Source organism: Thermobia domestica, chromosome 15, assembly GCF_964235325.1.
Source record: "Thermobia domestica chromosome 15, izTheDome1.hap1.1, whole genome shotgun sequence".
Taxonomy (NCBI): domain Eukaryota; kingdom Metazoa; phylum Arthropoda; class Insecta; order Zygentoma; family Lepismatidae; genus Thermobia; species Thermobia domestica.
Genome location: NC_137468.1, coordinates 42,054,108 through 42,072,960, shown reverse-complemented (window position 1 = coordinate 42,072,960; position 18,853 = coordinate 42,054,108). Strand labels below are relative to the sequence as shown.

Here is an 18,853-nt window from a genome sequence, read left to right as displayed (position 1 = left end):
TTGCTGCGCTTCTGCCTCGACTCGGTTAGATGGCATTCGTGGTTCTAATGACCATCTAGCACAAGTTTGTTTCTATTTCTGTTACCGGTAATACGCGTTATATGAACTGCATATACTAGGACCCTCTGAAGCCAATCTGCACCCATTAATGGAACTAGTCTCATAAAAAAGTTTTTCTAAGGCAGTAATTTTCTCATTTTCTGTTAAGATTAGTTCATATTTCATAAATATAGGTACCCCTTTGTATGGCAACTTGTACAGGAAAGAAGTATTCTTGTATGCGTTTTGTAACTTTTGATGTCGCAGGACATATACTTATTTGATAGGGGACCCCGCTCCAACCACTCTCGAAACGTTTATGTACCTAAATCTGAGATGATGGGTTATAAACGAAATAGAATAAATTCTTACGTCCCACATTTATACCGGCTAGGCTAAAGAAGACGGTGAGGATTAGAAATGAATGAATAAAGTGGGAGGAAACGGGAGAACTCCGAGAAATCCCACGCACACGGTGTTTTTCCACCGCAAAAATCACTTGTCGCGTGCAGGGACCGAACCAAGGCCACATGCACCAGTAGTGAGCGCTCTACCACTGAACCACCGCGGCCCACGATGCTGGGTTAAATGTCCTGGATAAACTGAAATGGAACCCTACGCTTTCAGAGAAGGTCTATTTCTTCTATTCAAAAGGATCTCTTGGTTCTCCCGCCAAGTGAACTTTGTGGTGGACAAACACCGTGTGCGTGGGTTTTCTCGGGGTTCTCCCGTTTCCTCCCACCTTCTTCATTCCACCATTTCATTCATTACTCATCATCACCGTCTCCTTTAGCCTAACCGGCATAACCGTGGGACGTAAAACTCAAAGATTTCATTTCATTTTTTTTTTTCTCTTGGTTCTCCAATGCCTAGAATCTATATAATAGGTTGGCAGTAAAAAATCCCATTTTTCCCAGTGAGTGTTTATGTGCGTGGAAGCTATATATTATTATTGTCGTTGTAGATTCATGATTTTTACGTTGCTTGGTGCAAAAGGGAAGTAAGACTAAATACAGACAATATAATTAATCGTTCTAACACTGTGTTGTTTTAAAATATATATCTTTATTATTTATTTTATTTTATACAGAAGATGATGAAGATGGAAAGAAGCTTACTCATCGACAAAAGCAGCGGAAATTCAAACGTTTGAAAAAGCGTCTGGAACAGCGAGAGAGAAGGAAGGAGGAACGGCAGCAGAGAGGTAGTTTTCTTCAAGCGTTCTTTCAAATCTTTGGTTTGTCTTTTGTGGCTGACGGTAACTCCATGTTAGAGTGTTTGCTGTCTAGCAATTACAGTAGGCTGTCTGTTAACCGACCACCACGGATCCGGACCCTGGTTTGATAACAAATGAAGTCAGTTAAAGCGGCAATCACCGTTTCAGGGCTCGTAAGTTGTATAGCATCTCTAGAATATGTCACGAAATCAGAAATCGGTCGTGAAAGTCAAGAAAAAGTTTAGCTTTTGGGTGACAACTTTTTTTTTTTTTTTTTTTAATCTGTACAAATGTAAGTAGAGACTAAATTTCCTTTTAAACGTCAAAATTCAGCGCCAGAAATGTCTGTGGTCGGCTTTAGATGCTACCAAGTCGCAAGCAAAGCACGCTTCAGACGCTACCAAATCGCAAAACCAGACTATATACAGTGAATATACTGAAAGTGATGTGAGAAAACACCAAGTTTTTATCGCTCCAGGGAACAGCCTTTGAAAGTAGATATAAGATAAAGATAAGTGCTAAAGAATAAAAGTACTGTTATTAGTTTTTGAATGTTATAAAATTTTATGGTTTGATAAGGAAAAGGTCACGAAATTTCACTTGGAATTTTAGTGGACATCCTGATAATGGTTTAAAAAAAAGACAAGTGTTCTAATTCAATAAATTTAACTTACTAAGTCGGAATTTCCGGCCACAAGCTGCTCTAGTGATGGTCAGTTAAACGAAATATTATGTAGAATAAAGAACCCTACATTATCATGAATACTCAATACACTTATTTACACAGTATTATGTATTGATTAAAGAAAAGCACAAAACTGAACTGTGATTAAACGTATGATATATAATGAAATACAGTGCTGTATTTTATGAACACATTTGGGCTTTAAAATAATGTGAAAATCTACTATTAAAAGTCTGTGACTTTCTTTTATGTATTTTCAAGTTATTTCTTGAATGCGTAGTTGCCATTTATTAGTGACCATGGTGTCGACTGCAATCGAATTTATTTTTTGCTTAATGTACGGGCGACTCGTAGCAATTTGTTTATTGGTGTACGGTAAATTATGCAGCACCAAGCGCAGCTGACAACGAAAATGACTTTTACTTGAAGGGGGGCGGTTATAGAGAGTATACTATATTCTATATTTTAATTTCAGTGCTCGTCTGTGATATAAAGGCTAAAGAAATCGATCGAACTGAGAAAGGTATCTTTTCTGCTTTAATCGTCTTCGTTAAAATGTCTTTGTAGATGTCTGAAGTATATGACTACTTGCGTTGAGAAGCCATGTTTGAAGCAAATAAACATACTTGGTTTCGGGAATATAGTAGTATCCAACTGTGATCAGAAATGACTAGGTAACCGTGGCTTACAGTAGCATACACAGAATTCCATCAAGCTTACGGAGAGCTCCGTGGTAGCTGTATGGTTAGCGTATACGTCTTCTGCATAGATCTGAGTTCGATTCCCGACACGAGCTCATTAGATTCGAATCCCACGTTAAGCTGTAGATCCATGTCTCATGATAGCCTCAGTGCTGAAAAAATAGGCGGTAACTTTCAGTCCTATCCAATCGCGAGGTGAGATGGGGGGCGAATGTCCAATCGCTCCAGATGTTTTTTCCCGTCTTATTATATGCAATTATGATTCCTGAAAATCCTTTGTATTTCATTTTTTGGCCTCTCACATAGAGCTTTGGTCACGGAGAGTAAAAATAACGAATACGTCAGGAAAATAAAAGGAATGGAATGTACCGGAGTAAAGCAGTGTGAGGAACGTCTTGTCTTGACTGCCAGTTCCGCGTTCATATATTTTCTGCAGAATTCCGTCATGGCTGTATGATTAGCATACGCGCCTTCGTCGTGGGAGATCCGGATTCTGTTCTCAGTGGAAAGTCATGTACTTTAGATCCTATGTTAAGCTGTATGTGCACGTGCATGTCTTATATAGCATCAGTGCGGAACGCAAAGTTAAATTCTGAATCAACCAAATTTCGTAAAGAGAGGTAGTTACGATTAATGATACGAAAAACGGAAATAGAGGGAAGTTGTTGGGAATACAGTTTTCAGTCTAGAACTGTAGAAGTTTTCCAATAACGCTAGTAGTTTGGGGCCCATACTGGTATGGCGCCCTTGTTTAGTGAAAAACCAGCTCAGTAGGCTTTTCCTCGGGCTCTCGCCGTACGAATCGTACTGTTGAGAAAGGAATTCGAGGTGTTCCCTTACAATTTGAGGTATTCTAGGTTCCCGTACAATATAATGCGCACGTTCGCCACGTCAGTTTTGCGTGGCCTTACGTTCCATTTTAACATAGGGTGCCGTACCAGTTTGGAGCGTAAACGGCTTATGCAATTGAAAAAAATTGCAATTGTGCATTTTAGATTGGGAAGTACATATTTCCAACAATTTTACGTTTTTTTCGCATCTTTAGTGTTATCGAAGTTGGCCTATGGCTCGGAATTTTTAACCCACTCATTATATGTTCAGACGAAAATCATATTAATGTTAGAAGAAATTAAATGTTGACTAAAAGCAGGGAATTCGTGGTATTATTCATTTCAAAATCTCTTGTCATCGCGAATTCTATCGAGGAATTTAAAGCTTAAAATATATAAAACGATAATCATGCCTGTTGTTTTTATTGTTGGGAAACATGGTCCCTTACTCTGAGGGAAGAACGTAGACTGAAAGTATTTGAGAACAAGATCCTAAGAAGAATATTCTGACCCAAGAGGAACGGGAATGGAGGAATCTTTATAACGAGGAATTACATAATTTACACGGTTTACCATTGTTAGGTCATCAAATCTAGGAAGGTCAGGTGGACAGGTCATGTAGTCAGGATGGGAGAAAGTAGGAACGCCTTCAAAGTCTTAGCTGGAAGACCAATCGGAAAGCGACCATTAGAAAGACCTAGGCGCAGATTGGAAGACAATATTAAGATGGATCTCGCAGAAATGGGAATACAGAGTAGCAACTGGATCCAGTTGTCTAAGGATAGAAGTCAGTGGAGAGCTCTTGTGAACGCAGCATTGAATCTCCGGGTTTCGTAGGCCAAATTAATTAGTTTAGTTTAATTAGTTGTATTGTAATGTAATCCTGCCGAACGGGATGGTTAAGCGGTATAAAGCATTAGGTTAGTAATTGAAAAACCTGTCTCTAGTAGGTTTGAATCCCTCTCAGAGCACGGATGCTACATAATGTCCTTTTTAACATTTATTTTTATCGTCTTCTTTAACCTGAAGAGCAGACATATGGGACGTGGGACGTGAAACTTAAAAAAATAAAAAAATAAAGTTCAATACAATAATGTGTTCTGCAATTTAATATTAATCGGTAAGTAAAAATAAATTTACTTAATGACGCAGTGGATGCATATTAATAATTAGATATTTAAATTATTGAAACACCCAAATGGTGACGGCAAATGACGGTATCTTTCAGTGTCCCCTTGTCTTCTTCTTAAGAATGTCTATATCTTGTAGAACTGCATATTTTGACAGTTTCCAGAGATAATTTTAATGTTCTTTGAATGACTATTACAAGAAGTCTTTGTCGAAAATTGGTGTTATTTAAAGTAAGTTATATTTTCACCATTTTTGAAGTCGTGTTCTACGTAGATGCAAGTAAGTTAAATTTTTGTGAGTAACTGTCTTTACATATTTATCTCACTTAACGAGAAGAAATTGCCGTTACCATCTGGGTGCTTCATTGAGTTTAATTTAATTGGAAATAAGTTGTTTGTGTATTTTCCAAGTATATGTATCTTTACATTTTTCAGAAGCGAGTGAAAAATCTCCCAAACTTGTAAATGGTTTCGTAAATAAGGAGAAAATCAATTTGAGTAATAATAAGCTGCCTGTAGCACAGAAGCCTGTGAAGGAGAGTAAAAAGCGAGGAAAGAAAACAGATGATGAAACTGAAATTGGTTTCACTGATGACAACCAGTTATGGCTTAAGCCCGCCACGAAAAAAAGGAAACTTTCCCTCGGCTCCGATGATGATGTCAGTGATGATGATAGTACTGGTGAGGGTGGGAGTGATGAAGTGAATTCTTCTGCCGAAGAGGACAAAGAAGATGGCGAAGGTTTAGTGAAGTTAAGTGAGCTGAGTAGCAGTGAGTTGGACACGGATGAAGATGAGGACTCCGACCTTCCAGACGACGATGATTTTGGAGTGAAATCAGGAGATTCAGATAATGATAATGATGATGATGGTGATGACGATGATCTTTTACCAGTTGAAAAAGCTGCAAAAAAGCTTAGGAAGAAAGAAGCGGAAGATAAGTAAGTTTTAATTTCTTGAATTTTTCGAATTTGTTTTATACATGCTTTAAAAATATAATTAGTTTTTTTTTTTTTCATTATATGTCCTCTTTTAAGGGAGCACGGTGGTGCAGTGGCACAAAGTGCACCTGTGGTTTGATCCCATGCCATGTGAGTTCGTGTTGAACAACATGAACTTTCTCGTTTTCTCCATTTTCTCCTACATTCTCATTCTACCAATTTTACATAACCGTTCACTTTCATTAAGCATCCTTCGTAACAGGGACGAATGACATCGATGCTGGCGTCCCATTAATCCTCAATCAATCAATCAATCCGTTTCTTTCAGCGCAAAGGGCATAATTGTACGACATTAAACAAATATTTAATTTCATTTTATTTCCGTTACGGTTTGAGGTACCATCTTAAAATTCTAGGCCTAGTATGTTCACTTGTATAGAAAACCTTGTGTTTGTGAAGAATATTAATTTTACTGATTTGTAGTGGTCTTTCTTTGTTTTCATAGAAGACTTTGGGTTAAGTTTTTCAGAGCGATCAAAAAGGTCACGGTTAGTTTTCAGTCCATCATTATTGTCTGTAAATTAAATTCTCGCTTGCTTGTGGTTTGTACTGGCGTCTTTTCACAGCTTCATGTAAGGCATACCGTTTGAGGCTAGGGATTGTTCCGGAATTATCTAAAGTAGCATCTGGACATTTTGGAATTTTATTACATAATCCATACACTTATTTATTGATTACCACTAAGTCTAGATTTCCAGTGAAAGGGATTAAGACAAAATTGATATTCTTCCGAAAATACTGTGTTTCTTAACTGACAATTTGAATAACTAATTCACGAAAGTTTTACGTCCTACGCTTATGCTCCGAGGCTAAAGGAGACAGTATGGTGATATTGAATAAAATGGTGAAATGTAGAAGGTGAGAGGAAACGTAATAATCCCGAGAAAACTCACATATACGGCGTTTATATATCTCAAAACCCACAACGCGAACGGGGATAGAACCAGGAACTCCACACACCAGAGATCAGTGCTCTACCACTGAACCACGGCGGCCCAATTTACGTACGTGCCAGAAGAATCGTATGAAACATTACTATTTCAAGATTGGGCTGATCCCATGTTCAAGTTGATCGAAGTTGAAGAAGTATCTCCTTACCTATTCACATCATCTTCCATCAGAGTGTACACATTGGAAAGAAATACACTGAAATTACGTATGATTGCACTATGGTTTTTCAGTATATCACCACTTAAGTGCGTCAATTATGAAATAATGTCACATAAAACACCAAATCCTCAAAAACTTGAATACACAATTAAAGTAACAGATTTAACAAAAGAAGTGACACATATTGTCAAAACTTAACTCCAGTCTACCGAGGAAAACATGTGTATGTGTCGAAACTGTGTAGGGCAATTTTAATGTTACACATTTAGTGATACATGTGACTGTTTATTTACAGGTATAGTAGTTGAATTCTAAAACTAAGATGCACAGAAATGAACAAATATTTACACAACGTATAACTATACTGTAACATATGCTATTTTAAGTCCGTTGGTACCAGTCGAAGCAATCACAGGTCTTATTTTTAAAGTGCAGGTAACATATACAATAAACTGACCAAACCGCTGAACAAAGGCTACTTAAGCTACTTAAATCTTGTTAAACATTTTGTGATACAATTTCTTATTATCCAGTAAACTGTTAAACTTTGAATTAGGTATCTATATCCTAATTTTTCTGTTACGAAATTAAATTTTCTCCAAATGCCAAGTCTATTGATTGGAGCTTAGCGTCGGTTGTCAGCATCAACCTCATATGAAATGTAAACCTGAAGTTTAAGTTTAGATCCGAACCACCATAATTCGTTCAGATTTCAAGGTTTCCCGACGGGAATCGAACCCGAGACCCCGTACACCGAATGCGGATATGCCAGCTACTAGTATATATACGGAATTTTCAAAGAATAAGATGTAATAGTATAATAACTTATCTTGTTACATGATTTTAACAATGCTTAAATAGTTTTATAACTTAGGTGAATTGTTTAATCAATGTATTGTGTCTGCTACCTGCAACTGAAAATTAAGAACATATATAACTGTTAAGATCTGGTAATAATGATGGTTTAGACGTATTGTATGTTCCTGTGTAGTTATACGTTGGGTAAATGCTAATTCATTTTTGTGAGTTTTAGTTCTAGAGCTCAGAAGTACATTCATGTACACTTATGTCCAAAATTATTGTCGCATGTCTATAAATATGTTCGTGTAGGAATATAATTTGATAACGATTTCGCCCGGTATTTCTTATAATGTTAGAATGTGTATAATCGGCAAAGACATGTGCGTGACAAATTTCATGTCAAACGAGCAGTAAATAAGAACAATGGGAACGAAAATAAAACTTTCTCGTCCATTTAGCAACATTCTGTTTTACTCATTCTAATTTTCGTATTTGTAATTCTTTTGCTATGAGATTTACCACAAATATACACTTCCCGATTATACACATAGTATCAGTATTAAAAGTACCCTGCAAAATCATTAACGTATTATATTGTTGGAAGAAGACAGTTGTAGATATGCGATAATCATTTTGGACATGAGTGTACATTCAAGTTCTTGAGGATAAGTATTATTTATTTATTTATTAATAGTGAAGTTTATAATTGATGCAGATAGATTGAAATCAATATCGCAGTGGTATTTTCAGTACATTTCTCTCCAACATGTACACTTTAGTGGAAGATATTCGATATGTTTTGAATAAGTAAAAAGAAAAGAAACACCTCTTTTAACTTCAACTGTTGTGAACAGGGATTAGCCTAGGACTTGAAACATTGATGTTACGTAACATTCTCCAGGCACTTAGATGAGTCCACTACTTAATCACTTAGAATGTGTGTAGTGTGATTTATTTCTAATAATAAATTTGATGTTAACAATGAGAGAATGCCACCTCGTACAATATTTTAAAATTCAGTCTTAGAAACTACGAAGTAATAAAGGCGTAAGTGCAAAGGAAAATCGTAAAGCGATTGAAGTTTATATATAATATTCTTTTTCATTGTTGAATATAATTTATCTTAATATTTTTGGTGAGGAAACTGTCTTTAATGCATATATTTGTCTGAACTGACAAGGGAGGTTTTTTTAGTATTGTTATTTATTTTCTCTAAAAATTGCTATAAAAATTTTTTTTACTAGAAGCTAAGTAATTGTACTGTACATTTTTTTTTTTTTTTATTTATTTAAGAAAGTGCAATTTTCAAGATTTAAAGTGCCACATTATGCCCTTTCTTTCCTCCAAACATTAGTTATGAAGTCTTAGATTTTTAAAATGAAACGGGAAAAATAAATTCTGTAGTATATTTCTTCTTGTCCTGAATTCGACATCCTGTACAGAGATACTGTTACAAATCAGCTCTGTGACCCTCAGATTCTTATAATTATTATCTAATTGTAGGAAACTAGCTGAAGAAGAGCTGCAGTTGAACATCGCTCAGCAGGATGTGTTCACTTTTCCAGAAGGCGATAGTGGCGAACCTCTTGGGATACCGGAAATTCAGCAGAGAATAAAAGATGTCACCTTCGTTTTATCTGATTTCAAAAAGTATAGAGAAGAGGGAAGGTAGGTTCCTAATAATAATACTTAGTAATATATACTGTATATATATTAAAGCAGGTTATATTTACCACTTGCTCAATACAGAAGGTGAGATCCATAAAATGAAAAAGTATTGATTTCTGCTATTTGTTTGAAGGACGATGCGAATCGCATGTGCTTCCACTCAAATCGAATCCGAATCTGTCATTAAAGAGCTGGTGGTATACTGTGCTTGAAATTATTGTATACCAGAATATTGTCTGAGTGCTAGTATTTTTTTATGTTGGTTCGTTATAAAATAAAACATTTCTTATGAGTCTTGAAAACTTTTCAAGGAAGGGGGAGAGTTTGTGGTAGACAGCATCCAGATTCATGGATTTTCTCATTACTGTAATTTCACCTATTCTTCATTTACTTAAGTTTATCATCCGTCTTTTGTAGTCTAAATGAATAAACATAGTACATTAAGCCGAAACTCTACTCAGTGAAGGTTATTTTACTTGTTTCTAATTTCTGGTATTCGTATCACATTCTCCCCTCTAAAAAAAGCAAATAATAATAGTAAGTTCTGCCAAATATCAACTTTTAGTCAGTTTCATACTATGACAGACAAAAGAAAGTTCATATACTTTCCGTAATTGGAAATGTGTTTTCCGGTGGTGGCGAACTTCTTGCTGTAGATCGTAGTAATTTCTCGCATTCTGTCGTATCCTGTGGTTTTAAACCCAGGTATCTTCGGTTTGTTTCTTTTTCTTTTAAGTTCCACGGTTATGTTCCAAGGTCAAGGGAATTTGTAATGATGAACAAAATTGGTGGAATGAAAAAAGTGGGAGGAAACGGAGAACCCTAAGAAAATCCACGCACACGATGTTTGTCACAATAAAGCCCACTTGGCGTGAGCTCTGATCGACCTATGGACACACGTTCCAGAGATGAGCACTCTACCACTGACCCGTTGTTTCTCTTGCCAGGAATCTAAGTTCAACAGGGCAGAAAGGTAACATTATGAGTGGAACAAGTTAAGGTAGCAGAATGAGAGAAGTTATAATGGGACTAGATCATTCTTGCATTGGAATATATCTGAGAGATTAAAAATATTTTTGCTTCATACACAAACGGGTGAGTTCTCTCATGGTTATATGTTTAACCCGTGAGAGACCCTGGTTCGAATCTTTCGTTAAGCTCCAGTCCACATGTCGTATGCCTCGCTCCTGAAAGCAACCAGCCGGAACATGGATAATGACGCAAAGAAAGTGGAAAAAAATTCAGGCGTCAAAGATGATTACTAAGAAGTAGGGCCCGAAATATCACGGGCACGAGGTCGCCATGGTGACTGAATACAAGTCTGGCACCTAGCTAATTTAAAGCCAAAACATGTAATCCTATGTATCAAATTGGATTTGTATTATGGTGCTTGGTTTTCGAAACTGGCACCTAGGTTAGAAGAACTTTTTTCGAACACTGCTAAGAAGTGTGCTCGAAAAAACAAGAAAAAATATCAAATAAGAGCCAAGGAATATGTCTGAAAAACGGTAGAAAACTTAGAGCTTTGCTGATATGGACATGTAGATATAATGAAAGGGTAAAGTTTACCTAAGAAGTTCCTACGCATAAAAGTGCCAGGAGAACTGCCACACGAAGGCCAAGGAACAGATAATAGGATGAAGGCATAAGATAGGAAAAGAATAAGGGTAGTTAATGAGCGAATGGAAGGAGAGTTCTTGTACATGCTCAAGAGTTCACAGGATGCTGGAATCGGAAATTAATGGTATGATATTTCGGTTTATAGACTCCATATATTTCCTGAATGATACCATTTCTGTCTACTTTTTGCAGATCCCGTTCTGAATACACTGATCTCCTGAAGAAGGATTTGTGTGTATACTACAGTTATAACGAATTCCTCATGGAAAAGTTAATGCAGTTATTCCCCCTGTCAGAACTTCATGAATTTCTGGAAGCCAGTGAGGTTCAAAGACCAATTACCATAAGGACTAACAGCTTGAAAACGAGGAGGAGGGATTTAGCTCAGGTGAATTATATTGTTTACACTATATATTTAGATTGTATAGAATTTCCAATATCAATCTACAAGTTACACGTTTCTCAACTTAAAACTAGCTTGTGAGTAATCGAATAGTTTTTTTTTTTTTTCTTTTTCACGCAAGAAGGAAGACATTACAGAGACTGTACTGAATTCAGGGTTGTTAAGCCAGTTTTTGTTTCCTTGTATTTTTCTGTCCTTATACAGAGTGTCCCACATTAAAACCGGTACGACTTATTGTCTGCCTTTTACGTAAAACATATTTTACACTACTTCATATGTAAATAACATAAACTCAAGCATGTGTCGCTATATTACTACGTCTTATGCGAACTACCTTTGTAAAATAATAATAATAATAAATCCATTTTATAACAAATGCTGAAATTGCCATTCAACAACATCGAGGTATTGCTGGGCTAGTAATAGCATGTTCTGAGAAGTACGTTGTAATTCTTCAGAAGAGATGCTATTTATCTCTTTGTAATGCTCTTTTTCAGTAGGTCTATCGTGTGAGGATTATTAGCGTATACTTTGCTTTTTTAGAGCTCCCCATAAAAAAGAAAATAAATAAATAAAATAAAATCACAAAATGTTGAATTCGCCAATCGCGAAAGCCATACATTTTTGCTGATTAACCTGTTTTCGGGAAACATTTCACTATTACGGGTCATACTCTGGACGTGTGTGAGCGATGGTACTATCTTATTAAAAGGCGCCATATTCTTTTTCACTTTCTGGTTATTGTGCATAGAATGACTCGGATATCTGAAGAGAACTTATGTGCTGATATGGAAGTGAGGAGTACCGGTTTTAAGTGGGACACACTGTATATTTCAATCGTGGTCTGTTTTCCAGTATTTTTCCTCCTACCATTCTCTCCATTAATTCCACTATTATGTCTCATAACGTGTTTAATCATTGTCCGAAAATTATTATTATTATTAATATTTTCCTAAAGTTTCCAAGACACTTTGATTTGATCCTTGCTCACCCATCTAAACTGTATCACAAATATCTTGGCATTTGAATGCGGCGCTCCAAGTTCCCTTTAAATGCAGCTAGCAAATGAGAGGCCAGCGGTATTGCCACATTTATTTTGTACGCATCCACGTCTATCCTTTGCCACCTGATCGCGCTGTAGTTCCGTCTGTTTAGCCATAACCACACCCCTTAGCATTCGGCAACATCGCGTCAGAGCTTGCATTTTATTCGTTTAGCTGAAATGCCAAGATGTTTGTTACAGGCTTTAATTTTAGCATTCTTCTATAGTGCCACATTTAGAAGCTTTCTATTCTCCGTTCTTCTGTAATTCTTGCCTCACATCCATTCAACAATACACTCTATGAATATGCTTTTATTAGCTTTTTCTTCAGTTCTATCTCGATATTTCCAGTAAAAAGCTTTCGTTTTCGTTCAAATGCGTTCTTCGCTTGAGCTATTTTCTCAATTTTACATCTTATTTGTACCTATTATCACTTGTTATATAACTCTCTGAATAACAAAATTCATTCACCTTTTCCACCAGGCAAACTCCTATTCAGTTCTCCTTTTTTTCTCCATTTTTCTTGTTTCCCCTGTTTAATTCGTCGGTCGAACAAGTGTAACAGTTTTTTTCAGGCCAGCTATCTTGAGTGAGGTTTTCCTGGGTTTCCCTCATTCACACCAAGCAAATGCCGGGATGGTACCGAATAATGGTCCTATGCCGCTTCCTTCCCTTTCATCCGAAAGTGTATTCGTCGAGGAACGTCATCCCTCATTTCCGAGACGGGCTAAATGGCCTTAGATTCCAACAGCCCAGAAATGTAATTCTTAATTCTAATTGTAATCTCTGTTTAGCTCCTCGTGATTTCATTTAAACGCTGCTGCTAATTTATTCTCATTGTTCGCAAACCTAAGTGTGTATTTTTTATACGTGAACAGTTATTATTACACTGTGGGTGGATGTGATTTCTTTTATGGCTTTTTCAATGTAGAGATTTGGTTCTTACAAAGAAACAGTTGTTTCTTATATCTTGAATTTTCAGAATTACTTTGCAAGAATACGTGGGTAGGTAATTAATAGTATAATCGATTCCCTGCGTACTAGTTTAAATTTTAATTAATACTTCATAAAGTGTTGTTATTGTCAGTAAATTGATATGATCTTAATTACAGGCGCTGATAAACCGTGGAGTCAACTTAGACCCTCTGGGAAAATGGACGAAAGTTGGACTTGTTGTGTATTCGTCACAAGTGCCATTAGGAGCAACGCCAGAATACTTGGCAGGCCATTACATTATTCAGGTAAGGAGAAAAAAGAAGTTTAATTTATTTAAAAGTATATTTTAATCTCTGTTAGGGTCGCTTAGCACCTGCAATATCTCCTTAGGGCTCGTATTTTTAGATTTTTGTGAATAGTACGAATACAATAAGTAGTATAGAAGATATAGAACGTAGACGACGCAGTATCACTTTTCAGGTCTTCAGCCATTTAGATAACATGGACTGTACCACAATCATAACTGTTGAGCTTTGTCAGCTTTATGTTTGTAAATTAGAGAACACGATATGATTTAACACTAAATTCTACGTAGTCGAATTGAATAACATAATGGTTAGTGCACCGATATAATCAGCGGGATACCGGGCCTAGTCGCAAGTTCTACTAAAATTCAAACTAATGGACAGTTCCAAGAATTTTCTTAAAGAACCTAAAAACCTGAAATTCAGTTAATAGAGTCATATTTGTCGAGCTGTGAAATATGTTCACTGTCATAGTTGGCAAGTAATAAATAATGTACTTTTCCAAGGTTTCTATTTATTTATTAAGTTACTAACAAATTCAAAGATATGGGGGGAACGTGCTTTGGGGTAATTAGGATAATTTGATGGGTAAAGGAACGACCCCTTAGTTAAGAGGATTGAAAGAAACTTTAAATAGATGCAGTTTCAACCTGTACTCCAACGGTACTCGAGAAGATAACTTTTCTAGGGAAGCTGGCAACCCTTGGGCTCCCTATACTTCCGCGTGTAGGGTCGTGGTGAAGTTTTGACTAACTTTTAGGACCAATTCTTGAGAATGGATAGACAGATAAGAATGAAGGTGTGAGAATGGTTAAAGACTGATATTCTTGGGTAGGAAACGTGTATTATTACTTATCAGTTTAAGTTAAACTGTTCAATGAGGTTCACCTTCTGGATCACTCAAACCAAAGCGTATAGGAGAAAATAATCATTTGCCTCCTTTATTCTATAGGGCGTAAGTAAATAATAATAGTATAATACAGATAGCGACAAGTTTGTGTCACTTGTGTAAGTATAGTGTAGTTTGTATCAGTGTAGTCAAATCATTGAAGCTAATAATGACACAAACTATAAAATGCACAGATAATTCTCTTTATGATTCTATACGATAAACACTACTAATTTTATATTTTTAACATTTCGCGCTATGATACTCGAGGAGAGATACGGTATATTTGTAAATAATCATGTGTTATATTTTAAAGCTAATTGTTCTTATTCTTCTGGTAGCAATAAACTTGCGACTTTTATATGTTCGTTTTTTTTTTTAAGTTATTGAAAAATTTTTAAATCTGTCAAACTTACAAAAGAACTAATAAATTTGAAAGAAATTAACACAAATCTGTAAAATAGACTTGCAGAGTTGGTGTGTTCAACTAGCTAGTTGATATGTACAAATTATTTTTAGGTGTACCTCAATAAATCACAGCTTTCCACATAAGAACTATCAATATTTAAAATAAAATGAAATGAAATCTTTGAGTTTTACGTCCCGTGTTTTTGCCGGCTAAAGGAGACGGTGAAGATAAGAAATGAATGAAATGGTGGAATGAAGAAAGTGGGAGGAAACGGGAGAACCCATGAGCACGGTGTTTGTCCAGCAAAAATTCCACACGGCGCGAGTTGGGATCGAACTAGGGATCCCCAGCACCGGAGGAGAACGCTCTACCACTGAGCCATCGCCTTCCCCCCCCCCCCCTTATCAATATTTAAGTAGCCACTATTAGGTTTATTTATATCCATTCTGAACAACATAATGTTCTTTGTATACTGTTACTGGATGTATGAGATGTTACCATCTTGTGTGTAAATGTATGTAAAACTTAAGAGATATTTTTAGTCATGGTATATTTTCTATTAACACGAAATTATCGTCGATTATAAAATTATTGGCCCTTTGACATACTGATGATTTCCTCCATATTTTAAGAATATTCAAATTACGTTACTATAATATTTGGTGATAACGTATATGATGCATGGTTATTGCAATAATGTTTTTTTCTTCGACACTTTAATATTATATTGAGGCTTAAGTTTCGACTGCTAAAAAGATTCGTGAGAGCCAATATTAGAAAAGGAAGAGAAATGTTTGATGGAGAACTTTCTAAGTATAGATTTGTTTTAATAATAAACAAGAAATGATTTGTACAGAAATTAAGGCTCTTGTTTTCAGCTAAGCAAATAAAAACTGTTAATATCCGCTTATATTTAGAAACCTCTGAACATATAAAATGAACGTCCATTTACTAATATTAACTCAGAAGATCATTCCAACATCTTAGCAATTCAAATTTAAGGCACACAGGAGACCAGAAGGAAAATTATGTAAATCTGAAATCAGGGGAAAGTGTGAATTTCGGAAATTGAGAAGTAACTTGAAAATGGTGTACCATCATATCGTGCATATGTTCCATAACTTATGCGTGCGAAAATATTGAATAGGATAATACACAGTGTCTCATCTGTGTATTATAATCTAAGTAACTGTTATAAACTTACCTTCTCATCTTCAGACAGTAGTTCAGCATTAACTCTTACCGTTCTGATATCATTTGTAAACGTATCGTGTCACTGACCAGAGGATAGACCTACATAGAATAATGCAGCTGAAAACAAAGCAAGATTTTCGTACAGTGAATGCAGTAAAATCCAATACGTAGCATACAGATCACGAAAACACCTTAATGAGAAGCAGAGTGGGCTGATTTTGTTCTCATGACCGATTGTATTATCTCTGTGATGCCAACTTGCTTTGACGCTTGAGATCGACATGATGTGCCATAAATAACTAGAATTTAAATTTCATAAGCGTAAAAACAAGGATGTTAATACATTGTGTATATATAGGAAAACTGAAGGCACTTTTAGAAATGTTGTAAAAGGCAGGAAAACGTCAAATGCAGGAATGTTATTGTTGGGTAATGCTGTGTTTGGTTGGTACTGGATTGAACATGCCTTAAGTGGGTATGGTTTCAATGAACTAAGTGTATTGTATCGTGCATAATTATTTTAGGGTGCATCCAGTCTGCTGCCAGTAATGGCTTTAGCGCCTCAAGAAAATGAAACTATCTTGGATCTATGTGCGGCACCAGGAGGCAAAGCATCACACATAGGTAGGGATACGATTTTCATATGTAATTTACCAAAATTTGATTTGTAATTGTGTGCAAATACTGGTAAACATTACCACGAAACTGTTGAAGAACCGGACCCTGCATGTTGTGTGGCAGCACCAGTTGAGACCGGCGTTCATTTCCCTGTTAGCCCGGAGAGCAAACTTCTGTTTTGTACCCATTGGTAGTATGTGAAAAATAAAACAGTTTTAAACATATTTGTTATTTTTTATGTATATATAGACTAATATTCTTACTTTTAAAACCTGAATTACCTTACAATTATTCCTCCTTCAATGCCCTTTATTGTCTTCGGATAAGCTTAGTCTTCCATACCGTAGTGCTCTTACCTTCCTCCGAACCTATCCCTTCGGAAATGTTAGGGTTTAGATGTGTGTTAGTTATTAAGAATGTTATAAGCTACAGTAAATGCATTAAGCTTTAAACTGATATGGTGCTGCTTCAACGTTTTTATTTTCTTCACTTTTTAATGAGCCGCAAGTAGAGAACAAAATTTAAAATTAATAGCCTGTGTAATTTCAGAACTATATTCAGAACACATATCCATGAGTTGAAACACTATAGTTTTGCACCAAAATATCCGAGACCAAATATTTTAGCTGTATAATTATTTGACATATTTCGTACATTTTTATATAGTTGATAGATGGTCAGAATCAAACGTAACGTTTATAAAGATTATTTGCTATTACTTCGTATGGCATTTGTAATGATAAAGATTTTTAGTAATTAATCGAATACCGTAACTGATATTTTTGGTTGTACCTCTTAGTATTTCATCCCTAAATTTAAGTTTACGCTTGTGTGTGTGTTTAATGTTGGTAGTAAGATCCAGATCTGGACTCTGTTGAAATCTGGATTTGTGCAAAACTTTACCTCTTCAACTGTATTGTTTGCTAGTCCCTAAATATTTTGAGTCCTGATACAGCAGTTTTACAGTAAATCAAGATACATAGGTGTGACAAAAATAAAAATAAAGACTAGGTCAGGTCAAAGGAAGACATTAGACCCTAAAAATGAAACATTTGTATCAGACTTTTAAAAACATTTAGCAAAGACAAGGAAAAAAATTAAGAGGTGAAAGTTTTAAACAGATCCCCGTATCTTATGAAAAAAAACTCTTACAAGAGTAATTACCATCGTTAAACGCGGACACGGGTAAATCTTGGAATTAAGTTATTGAGAGGCACAAACAAAACTGTCAACAGCAGTATTTAGTGGACTATTAAAAATCAACTTAATTACAAATACAATACCAAATTTAAGTCTCATTCTGAATGTATATCATAAAAATAATGGTAAAATAATGGCAACAATATTTGCCAGTGGCGGGAGAAGGATTGGGAATGCTCATAGTTAACTCTTCTACCTTGTAAATTGTTTTCGAAAGTGAAATAGTTGGGAGAAACGATTCTAGGTCGAGTTTTTCTTATATATAGAGCACATAGATTTTTACCTCTATTAACATAATCGATATGTTTAATTAATACCTTTGAACTTAGCGATTGATACATGGAGTAATTAAAGCAGATACCTTAAACGATCCGGAAATGAACGAAATTTTATATTTAACCGAATTTTATAACAGAATTATATATATATATATGAACGAAATTTTATATATATATATATATATATATATATATATATATATATATATATATATATATAATTCTGTTATAAAATTCGGTTAAATATAAAATTTCGTTCATTTCCGGATCGTTTAAGGTATCTGCTTTAATTACTCCATGTATCAATCGCTAAGTTCAAAGGTATTAATTAAACATGTCGATTATGTTAATAGAGGTAAAAATCTATGTGCTCTGGTAAAGTGGATCAGCCAAATATTGCTGTTTTGATAATATTATTAATTGTAAAAGAGATTGAACGCAGTTCTGACAAATATAGTTATAAAAAGCTCCAATATAGTTTTGACAATGTAAATACCCAGTATTTGGGTTGCAATGATTTTATTTATTCCTCTATTTTAAGCCGCTGTGATGAAGAACACTGGTGTGCTGTTTGCGAATGACGTAAACAAAGAACGGCTGAAAGCTGTAGTTGGAAATTTTCATCGTTTGGGAGTTGTTAATAGTGTCGTGAGCTGCTATGACGGACGAAAATATCAAAAGGTAATGCTTAAATCTTGCATGGATGTTAAAAATAAAATTAGATCAAAACATGTCTTTTTCAGGCTAACAAGGAATGCCTTCAATTAGATTTTTTTTTT

At 35.4% G+C, this 18,853-nt stretch overlaps 1 protein-coding gene across 1 annotated transcript in view; it reads left to right on the top strand.

Annotated features, from left to right (window-relative positions):
• The window catches only part of LOC145671000 (uncharacterized), a 51,354-nt gene that overhangs the window by 970 nt on the left and 31,531 nt on the right, over nucleotides 1-18,853 (top strand). Inside the window, exons 2-8 of the mRNA XM_081739638.1 lie at nucleotides 1,130-1,243; nucleotides 5,037-5,541; nucleotides 9,016-9,180; nucleotides 10,993-11,188; nucleotides 13,358-13,486; nucleotides 16,503-16,602; nucleotides 18,616-18,755. Coding sequence (XP_081595764.1) covers nucleotides 1,130-1,243; nucleotides 5,037-5,541; nucleotides 9,016-9,180; nucleotides 10,993-11,188; nucleotides 13,358-13,486; nucleotides 16,503-16,602; nucleotides 18,616-18,755 — 1,349 coding nt within the window. The remainder of the gene's footprint in view (nucleotides 1-1,129; nucleotides 1,244-5,036; nucleotides 5,542-9,015; nucleotides 9,181-10,992; nucleotides 11,189-13,357; nucleotides 13,487-16,502; nucleotides 16,603-18,615; nucleotides 18,756-18,853) is intronic.